The sequence below is a fragment of the Gobio gobio genome, assembly GCF_949357685.1.
Source record: "Gobio gobio genome assembly, chromosome: 14".
Taxonomy (NCBI): domain Eukaryota; kingdom Metazoa; phylum Chordata; class Actinopteri; order Cypriniformes; family Gobionidae; genus Gobio; species Gobio gobio.
The window spans coordinates 48898340-48909682 of NC_137107.1; the positions used below are offsets into that span (position 1 = coordinate 48898340).

General features: G+C 38.7%; 1 protein-coding gene across 1 annotated transcript; it reads left to right on the plus strand.

Annotated features, from left to right (window-relative positions):
- Nucleotides 1-4071: 4071 nt before the first annotated feature.
- LOC307136987 (uncharacterized protein) lies at nt 4072-10796 on the plus strand. The gene is made up of 6 exons (XM_079834405.1): nt 4072-4500; nt 5021-5116; nt 5203-5433; nt 5539-5561; nt 6217-6335; nt 8542-10796. Exons 1-6 carry the CDS (start codon nt 4105-4107, stop codon nt 9594-9596), a joined length of 1920 nt encoding a protein of 639 aa, XP_079690531.1. The 5' UTR covers nt 4072-4104; the 3' UTR covers nt 9597-10796.
- Nucleotides 10797-11343: the final 547 nt, after the last annotated feature.

Genomic DNA, 11343 nt, shown 5'->3' on the forward strand with positions numbered 1-11343 from the left:
GACCAACCATTGATAAGTAGTCATATTCGATCCAGCCAATGAGATTAGATCTTTTGGATTTAATTATCTTGATTTCCTGAAAACATTGGTGTGTACTTGACAAGATCAATTCATTTGAAAATTCTTCAAGAAAAAATAAGTGAAACACCCTCTCCGATCACTTCAGCCAGTTTTAACTTTCCACCCGGGAGAGAGGACTCTCCCGACCACAACAGAGTCAGACTAACATTGTCATTCTTCAAGTTGTGACTTCGACACCTCACCTCACCTCTCCACGACACCCTGAAGGACCTACCTAAAAAAGGTCAGACTTAACCATTGGAGTGCAGTTCCTGAGATGCCCTTCATCATGAGGGTTGACTGGAGGATCTGGTAGTTGACTGTGCCAAAAGCAGCAGACAGATCCAGCAAGATGAGTACTGAGGATTTGGAAGCCAACCACTCGGTTGAGTGGCCGCTTTTGAAGCCGTATTGGTTGTCCAGGAGTTTCTGTCTGAGAAAGGTAGAGAGAAAGTTGAACACACTCACTTAAGTGTCTTTACAAAGGATGGAAGAAGGGATACTGGTCTGTAGTTTTCTAAAAGTGCTGGATTTAGAGAGGGTTTCTTAAGCACTGGGGTTACCCGAGCCTGCTTAAATGCTGTGGGAAAGGTATCAGTGAGAAGAAAGGTGTTGATGATATGTGTGAGAGCAGGTACAACTAAAAAAGAGATGGCCTGAAGGAGTTGAGATCAAGTGGACAGGTAGTATGATGGTTGGAAAGGATAAGTTTGGAAATGTCTGCCGCGGAGAGAAGGCGGAAAGAGAATGTGTATTTGTTATGTGTTTGTCAGTTTGTGGTGTGGAGAATTGAAAAAGAAGAGAAGGTTTTGAAAAGTGTGCAGTAGAGACATTTTCACAGAAGAAAGAGAGAAGGTCAGCAGAGTATTTGATTTGTGCAGCTTCCTCTTTGCAGCCCTGAGTCTGGAGCGATGTTCACGGAGAACATCGGATAGCCATGGGGCAGAGGGGGTGGTCTGGATGAAAGGGGGCAAAAGTTGTCTAAGCAAGATGTGGAGCAAAGAGTCACTGTAAAAAAAATCCCCGTAAAATTTACGGTAAAAAAACGGCAGCTGTGGTTGCCAGAACTTTACCGTAAAAAATATGGCAGTAACGTTTTAGGTTTTTAGGGACAGCACCATATAATTTAAAGGTTTATAATGTAATAATTACGGTTAAAAAAAAAATATTTTGCAGTTCAAAACTGTATAATTTAAAGGTTTATATTCTAATGATTATGTGTACACTGTAAATAATTTACGGTAAAAAAAAAACATATTTCATTAACTGAAATAATGTTAAATTACCAACCTATTGAAATACTAATATCTCTTATATATACGAACAACCACCAATCACAGTGGTGATGAGAATCACGTGATGAATCAAAGCTCATCACAAGCAGCTTTTAAGAGGACAATACTAATATATAGAAGGTGCTCAGTGTCATTCACACAAACACTAAACACCATCATGGTAAAACACATGAAATTTAAAAAATGCAATAAACATTAATTTAACAACATCAGATGTAACATAAAACCCTAAGGTACATAACTGATTAGAAAATTGCAATGAAAATACATCAAATGCAAAGTGTCACACAGGGAATGCTGGGAATGTCAATTTATAGGTTTTCACTGTAAATTACACAATGACTTGTTCTTTTTCACTTCCAAAAACTGTACATTTAACAGTATTTTACTGTAAAATTAAATTAAATGTAAGGTTATATCTATCACAGTTATTCACTGTATATAGTACGGAAACTTTCTGTTAACCAATGAACTGTTTTTCACCGTAGCATTTTTACAGTGAAATACCGTTAAAATCATAATAATTTTTTACAGTGTAGCACTGTTAGTGTCCAGTGTTCGAAGCCCACATATTGCGGAGCGAGTACATTTACATTTATGCATTTGGCAGACACTTTTATCCAAAGCGACTTACAGTGCCCTTATAACAGGGACAATCCCCCTGGAGCAACATGGAGTAAAGTGCCTTGCTCAAGGACACACTGGTGGTGACCACTGGGATCGAACCACCAACCAATAGTTGGTGCCACACTGACACTCTTGTCCCAAAAAGTATTGCTATACCACTCAATATGTTGTCCCACAGTAATTTTTCCCTGTTGCACCAACACAAAATTTGAGGGTTCCCCACCTGCCAAATCCCACTTTAACCACTGGTCACAAACAAATATATATATATTTTTTAATCTGCATGTCATGTGCGGGGCTCTATAAGTTTAATTTAAAACACGTCAGCAACTTGACAACACTGTTGTAACTTGTGTAAAACATTATTGATGAAACATTATTAAAGTTTCAAACAGCCACTGATGACGATTGTGATGAAGATGATATATATATATGTGTTCTGGTTTGGTTTACAGATGTTCCCTTTCAAAAGCTACACTCAATGCTGCATAAGCTTATGCAAATGGGGATGTCTTTGACATAACCAGCTGTGAAAATAGTGTGAAAACACGTCAATGAAATTGACCCGGGAGGTAACCTGCTGCACGAGGCTATAAATAGATGAGCTTCAGCTGGAGCAAACCAGGTCTTTTTGTTTTCAGACCAACTCTGTGTTATGGTGTGTTACAAAGTCTCTGAGAAAAAACAAAACAAAAGAAAAATCTCTCTCTCTTTCAAGACTCAACTCGAGATCTTTGTTAGGAGTTAGTTTTCAACATGGCAGTGTGCAGATTTTTCTCTCTTTCTCATCTCTGTTACAAAGAAACATTAGTGGAAAGAGTTCTAGTTAAATCTAATCAGTTGGAAACTAGTCAGCAGAGTAAAACGCTGTATATCCATGTTCTCTTTCAAATAGAACTGGATGCGCACGTTTATTGCTGTGTGTGTTTGGGGAAGAGCATGCGGTCGCTGCATTGAGTCAGACGAGTGCGAGCATTGCAAGCCTTTGCAGTTAGAATGCTTTATGCTCGTCTGGGCTACTTTCAGTCCGCACCCGTGTTCGGAGCTCTCGAATGGGTTTGTTGACGAGCAAGAGACGGGTCCGTCCCTTTCGCTTGCTCGCTCACCAGATAGATGGTGTACACCATCTCTCATCATTTAACCCATTGTTACGCTTTCTATGAAGTTTATGAATCTAAAATCCTAACATTGTATGGTATGCACATGAATAATTCTTTATGAAGTAAACATGAGAATCCATACTTAAAATAAATGTTTATTTTCACACAGCAGTTAATAAACTATCACTTCAACTGATCTCTAACTTCTTAGTTTCAGTAAACACAGAAATGAACCGATCAAATTGCACATACTGCAGTTTGGACTTTTTTTTTGTATTATTGCAGATGTAAACAACATTACAACAAATAAGCTTTACAAGCAAAATGGATGACAGTATGAAGTTATAATAGAAGAACAGTGGGAAGGAAAGTAAATTATAAAAAAAAGAGAGAGAGAGAGCGAGGCAAGGAGTCAAATTACACAATTTTTAACAAATCATTGTATAATTCCACAAGTTTGACACTTTTTTTGTTGTTAACTTTTTTTAGTGTCCTGATTAAGTTCAAGTCACAAAGGAAATTATTAAATTTGGGTATTGATGATGAAAACTTACATTTATGAATATAGTATTATGCCAGTAAGATACATACATTTCCTATGTAATCTATGTTATGATTACAATGAGAAAAATAACATTATATCACACATGGTTAAATCAATAACCAAACTGGACTTTGAAGCAATGAATTTTGACAAATCAGACCAGAATTAATAGATAAGGGCACATGTAGAAAAGATGATCAATTGACTCGCTATTGGAATTACAAAAATTACAATTCAAATTAACATTACCAAATGTAGATGCTCGTTGGTTGGGTAAATATTCCGCAGTTTGGCCATGATTTGAGTTGTCGATAGCTGATGACGTACCACCAGGTGGGCCCGCCCTCACGCGATTATGATTGGCCGATTGATGTAAGCTTAAATCTGATTGGCTAACTTGCCATCGGTAGCCTCTCTCTAAAGGTTTAACTGAAAGTGAAACTTTACATTGAGCTTCATTTCTAAGTAACTTTGTAAAATGGCGTCTGTCTCTTTTGCTGAGGAGGGTTTCTCTTGTCCGGTGTGCTGTGACATTTTTATAAATCCTGTTCTTCTGTCGTGTAGCCACAGTTTTTGTTCAAGCTGTATTCAGAGGGTTTGGGAAAATAAAACACTTAAAGAATGTCCGCTTTGCCGAAGAACATCTTCAAATGACGATCCTCCGTTAAATCTGGCTTTGAGGAACCTGTGTGAGAGTTTCCTACAGGAGAGAAGGCAGAAATCTTCATCTGAAACCGTCTGCAGTGTTCATAAAGAGCCGCTCAAACTCTTCTGTCTGGATGATCAACAGCCCGTGTGTTTGGTGTGTCGAGACTCCAGAAAACACACCGACCACAGATTCTGTCCCATTGATGAAGCTGCCGCGGATAATAAGGTCAGATCAATGATGTTCAAAACATTTGATTAAATATCCCTTCCTAATCCTTCAAGCCAAAATCGGATTGTAAAACTGCTAATTTTATGCGAATAAATAAAATGTTTACATTTGAAATTGTGTTTCTTGTCGAGTCCTGTCCTTCTTGGATGTAATGTTTGAGCTCATTCTGTGCCTGGATCTGTTCTTCAATTTGTTTTTGTTTATTCTGTTAATAAAATTCACTGCGTTTTGGATCCATCTCTCCATTTTTGAATCCCCCTACGTTACAGATAATGAGTGAAATATTTTGCTCTGCATTACAGCAATAATTTTAACTGACGTGGAAAAAAAGTAGGCTATTTTTCTTTAGACACTAAATTATCTAATGCTTGCATTTAATATTTCAGTTTAGTTCATCATCAGATTAAGTTTTGAGTTCTGGTGCATCTGTCAGTGCAAATCCATTCCCTCCACTGTCTGCACTATAGTAAATAAAACCAATTCAACAAGAGACACTTTTTGTTGTTTTCTCTTTCAGGAGATACTCAAAGCTTCACTGGAACGCTTAGAGGAGGATCTGGGAATATATCTGGATTGTGAACATAATCTGCGTAAAACTGCTGACGATATTAAGGTTTGAAATAAACAATGTGATTAAAGCAATTCTGGAAGTTTAGACACTGATGTAGATCTAGTTTAGCTAATGTTGTTTAATTTCAGATTAACGCTCAACGCACAGAGACACAGATTCAAGAAGTGTTCGATGAACTTCACCAACTTCTACATGATGAAGAAACGTTCAGATTAACAGCACTGAGAGAGGAAGAGGAGCAGAAGAGTCAGAAGATGAAGGAGAAGATTGAGGAGACGAGCAGACAGATCTCATCTCTCAGCAGCACAATCAGAGACATCGAGCAGCAGATGAAGACTGAAGATGTTTCATTCCTGCAGGTGTCCATCAATCTTCACTATTCATCATTTGAACGTCAGTTTCCGAGATTTAAACCAAACTCAGTTTTGCTGAATAATTGCATTTCTTTCTTTTTCTCTCTACAGAACTTTAAGGCCACATTGCAAAGGTTTGTGTGTGTGTTTCTCTCTGTGCTTCATCACACTTTTACAAGACAAGGTTCTATATATAATCTTAAAGGGTTCTGTCAAACTCTTCATATCAGTGGCCTTGGTATGGAGATTGTGCAGTGGTGAGGGCATACATAGTTTTTAAACGTCCTTTTTATGGAATTTCTTTCACACAACTGCTAAGCGAATAGGCAAACACACTTCATGAACTCACAGGCGTGACATGCATGAGACAGCCTGACACCTAATTGCCTAACACAGCTGTCAATCAAACTCAAGAATTATCCAAAAACTATAGACTGTAAAATTGTATTTGTTTTAGTATTTGAGATGTTCTAGTAATTACGTTAAAATAATTTAAACAACTATTATTTAACTAATATGATTATATTTGTATAATATACTGGGGGGCCTATTCATAATAGTGATGGCCCCTGTTCATATATAGAACCTTTTAGAGGTCGCCATCATTTTATGGATTTAGTTTGAATTAACCCATTCATTCATTCAGTTACATTTTATGAATTAAACTGCTTGTAAACTTTATTATTAAAAATGATTTTTTTTTTAATGAAATAACAGATTAGACAGGAAAAAAAAAATGTAACGCATATTTTTCCGGTGATCATCTCTGACTCTTGAATGTTGTTTCAGAGCCCAGTTTAACCTTCCAGATCCAGTCCTCAGTCTAAGTGTGACGGCCACTTTCACTGATCACCTGACCAACCTGAAGATCAATGTCTTACAGAAGATCCAGGACAATGTTGGCAAAAGTTAGTATGACCGAGTTCAATAATGATTTCAGTGTTATTTGTCTTAATGTACAGGTGCTGGTCATATAATTAGAATATCATCAAAAATGTATTTCACTAATTCCATTCAAAAAGTGAAACCTGTATATTATATTCATTCATTACACACAGACTGATATATTTCAAATGTTTATATCTATTAATTTTGATGATTATAACTGACAACTAAGTAAAATCCCAAATTCAGTTTCTCAGAAAATTAGAATATTGTGAAAAGGTTCAATATTGAAGACACCTGGTGCCACACTCTAATCAGCTAATTAACTGAAAACACCTGCAAAGGCCTTTAATGTTCTCAGTCTAGTTCTGTAGGCTACACAATCATGGGGAAGAAGCTGACCTGACAGTTGTCCAAAAGACGACCATTCACACCTTGCACAAGGAGGGCAAGACACAAAAGTCATTGCAATAGAGGCTGGCTGTTCACAGAGCTCTGTGTCCAAGCACATTATTAGAGAGGCGAAGGGAAGGAAAAGATGTGGTAGAAAAAAGTGTACAAGCAATAGGGATAACCGCACCCTGGAGAGGATGTGAAACACAACCCATTCAAAAATGTGGGGAAGATTCACAAAGAGTGGACTGCAGCTGGAGTCAGTGCTTCAAGAACCACTACGCACAGACGTATGCAAGACATGGGTTTCAGCTGTTGCATTCCTTGTGTCAAGCCACTCTTGAACAACAGACAGCGTCAAAAGCATCTCGCCTGGGCTAAAGACAAAAAGGACTGGACTGCTGCTGAGTGGTCCAAAGTTATGTTCTCTGATGAAAGTAACTTTTGCATTTCCTTTGGAAATCAGGGGAAGAGAGGAGAGGCACACAATCCACGTTGCTTGAGGTCCAGTGTAAAGTTTCCACAGTCAGCGATGGTTTGGGGTGCCATGTCATCTGCTGGTGTTGGTCCACTGTGTTTTTTGAGGTCCAAGGTCAACGCAGCCGTATACCAGGAAGTTTTCGAGCACTTCATGCTTCCTGCTGCTGACCAACTTTATGGAGATGCAGATTTCATTTTCCAACTGGACTTGGCACCTGCACACAGTGCCAAAGCAACCAGTACCTGGTTTAAAAACCATGGTATCCCTGTTCTTAATTAGCCAGCAAACTCGCCTGACCTGGTATCGCCTGGTTTTGTGAAGAGGAAGATGCGATATGCCAGACCCAACAATGCAGAAGAGCTGAAGGCCACTATCAGAGCAACCTGGGCTCTCACAACACCTGAGCAGTGCCACAGACTGATCGACTCCATGCCACGCCGCATTGCTGCAGTAATTCAGGCAAAAGGAGCCCCAACTACGTATTGAGTGCTGTACATGCTCATACTTTTCATGTTCATACTTTTCAGTTGGCCAAGATTTCTAAAAATCCTTTCTTTGTATTGGTCTTAAAGGGATAGTTCACCCAAAAATGTACTCACCCTCAAGTCATCCTAGGTGTATATGACATTCTTCTTATTTAATTATTTTACAAAATTCCAGGCTAATCCAAGCATTAGAGTTGCAGTAATAGCTCTGTTTTTGAAGTCCATAAAAAGTGCATCTGTCCGTCGAATAACATGCTCCACACAGCTCTGGGGTGTTAATAAAGGCCTTCTGAAGCGAATCGATGTGTTTGTGTAAGAAAAATATCCATATTTAAAACTTTATAAATTAAAATTTCGGCCGACCGCCTTCACTGTTCCATTTATGGAAAATTTGTTAAATTCCTTTGCCGATCGAAAGACTAACGTGACCAGGTAGGCTCGTCATGACGTCACGTACACATCTTGAGTTTCACTTTCAACATTCAACACTTTTCCACGGAAGGCGGTCGGCCGAAAGTTTACTTTATAAGTAACTTTTGTAATATAACTCCGATTTTATTCGTCTGAAAGAAGAATGTCATATACATCTAGGATGACTTGAGGGTGAGTAAATTGTGGGCTAATTTTCATTTTTGGGTGAACTATCCCTTTAAGTAATATTCAAATTTTCTGAGATACTGAATTTGGGATTTTCTTTAGTTATCAAAATGAAAAGAAATAAACATTTGAAATATATCAGTCTGTGTGTAATGAATGAATATAATATACAAGTTTCACTTTTTGAATGGAATTAGTGAAATAAATCAACTTTTTGATGATATTCTAATTATATGACCAGCACCTGTATGTGTATCTGTTCTCTCTCTTCAGGTCCAGAATTCAACATCGATCATGTGGTACTTGATTATTCAGGGAAATATAATGAGAGTGGTGGAGGGGACGGCACAAATGTGTTTGGAGGCTATCAGTCCAATGAACCACCACAAGTAAAAGAAAATGATATAAAAGCATGGCCGGTAAATTATTCACGGCCAACTGTAAGTCCAGATTCACGGCCAACTGTAAGTCCAGATTCACGGCCAACTGTAAGTCCAGATTCACGGCCAACTGTAAGTCCAGATTCACGGCCAACTGTAAGTCCAGATTCACGGCCAACTGTAAGTCCAGATTCACGGCCAACTGTAAGTCCAGATTCACGGCCAACTGTAAGTCCAGATTCACGGCCAACTGTAAGTCCAGATTCACGGCCAACTGTAAGTCCAGATTCACGGCCAACTGTAAGTCCAGATTCACGGCCAACTGTAAGTCCAGATTCACGGCCAACTGTAAGTCCAGATTCACGGCCAACTGTAAGTCCAGATTCACGGCCAACTGTAAGTCCAGATTCACGGCCAACTGTAAGTCCAGATTCACGGCCAACTGTAAGTGCAGATTCACGGCCAACTGTAAGTGCAGATTCACGGCCAACTGTAAGTCCAGATTCACGGCCAACTGTAAGTGCAGATTGGCGAACTGGAAGTCGAGACTCACTGCGAATTGTAAATCGAGATTTACGGCCAACTGTAAGTGCAGATTGGCGAACTGTAAGTCGAGACTCACGGCGAACTGTAAGTCCAGGTTCACGGCGAACTGCAAGTCGAGACTCACGGCGAACTGCAAGTCCAGATTCACTGCGAACTGTAAATCCAGATTCACTGCGAATTGTAAATCCAGATTCACTGCGAATTGTAAATCCAGATTCACGGCCAACTGTAAGTGCAGATTGGCGAACTGTAAGTCGAGACTCACGGCGAACTGTAAGTCGAGACTCACGGCGAACTGTAAATGCAGATTGGCGAACTGTAAGTCAAGACTCACGGCGAACTGTAAGTCCAGATTCACAGCAAACTTGGCGACGTCTCAGAAAAGCCAAAGATGAAAATTAGGAGATCCAGTTTCCAGTGGTCAGAAAAAAATTTTAAGTGCAAAAAATGTATGTCGTCAAAGCGATGTTCCACCTTAATGTTGGTTCAACATCATGTTTGCAGCCTCATTTAAAGCTAAAAGTGCAACGGAAATGTAATGTTGACATAAAACAATCTGATAAACAAATGCTGAAACAACATTAACATCATCAAATTCCTGAGACTTACAAAGTTTATATTACTACAGTAAAATAAAAAAGGATAATTCTTAAAGTAAAAGTGGCGCAGAAAGGACAAAAAAGCACCACCTGTAAAAACATAAGAACAATTTATACTTGTGTTTCATATTTGAATTGCATTCATTGTTTCTCACAGTAAAGTCATCATCCCTCTATTATCATACCTTGTACTGACAATCATTGAGTTTTCATGCACATTAAAATCATTTCTGCTCTCTGCACATCTAAACGTGTCAAACTTACTTTGTCATTCACTACCGACAAGACCCGCCCACTGAGGCTAGTAGAACTGACTGACAGGTAAACTGACCAACCATTGATAAGAAGTCATATTCGGTCCAGCCAATGCGAATACATCTTCAGCACTTAATTATCTTGTTTTCATGAGTTTGTTGGTGTGTACTGGACTAGATCAATTAATTTGACAATTTAAATGGACATTTCTAAATTATTTGAGAAAAAAAATAAGTAAGCCACCCTCAGCGATCACATCAACGGCAAGATGCAGCTGCCTCTGGTATCATGGCAACAAAGACAAACCAGCAAGAAAAGACGGGTTTACGGACCGAAGGAATTTAGGGAGAGTTCGCTCTCAACTAGTCGCTGCACTGTTATCCCTGAAATTGTTTTAGTTAAAATTATTTAGGTACAATAAACATAAACTCCAACAGATTTGTTCAATTACTCCATGTTTTTTGTTTGTTGTACGATTTGCATGATTTTTTTCATTCTTTTTAATTGTTTAAATTAAATGTAATTAACAGAGCCTATTTTAGTCGGTTGTCAATGCAACGCAATACAAGGAAGATGCTGATTGTCTCTGTAAACTGAAGTTAGGTATGGATGCAGCTGCGTGCATTTTTATCAACGTTTGCTGGTGAGTATAGGCCTTATAACTTTACATTTTGGTCTTAAACAGCTAATACATTATTAATCCCTAATAAATTACAACCCCAAATCAGAAAAAGTTTGGACAGTATGGAAAACGCAAAAAAAAAAAAAAAAAGTAATTTCTAAATTTACTTTGACTTGTATTTCATTGCAGACAATATGAACACAAAATATTTCATGTTTTGTCTGGTCAACTTCATGTCATTTGTAAATATACATCCTTTCCTGTCATTCAGACCTGCAACACATTTAAAAAAAAGTTGGGACAGTAAAGCATTTACCACTTTGTGGGGCGGCAGTGGCTCAGTGGTTCATGTAGGTTGTCTACAAACCTGAAGGTTGGTGGTTCGATCCCCGGTTCCACCTGACCAAGTGTCGAGGTGTCCATAAGCAAGACACCTAACCCCAGCTGCTCCCGACGAGCTGGATGGCGCCTTGCATGGCTGACACCGCCGTCGGTGTGTAAAGCGCTTTGGATGGCCATTGGTCTGTTAAAAGCGCTATATAAATGCAGTCCATTTACTTTGTAATGTTGCCATTCCTTTTCACAACACTTAAAAGACGTTTAGGGACTGAAGACACCAAGTGATGAAGTGTTTCAGGTGTAATTTTGTCCCATTCTTCCTGCAAACAAGTCT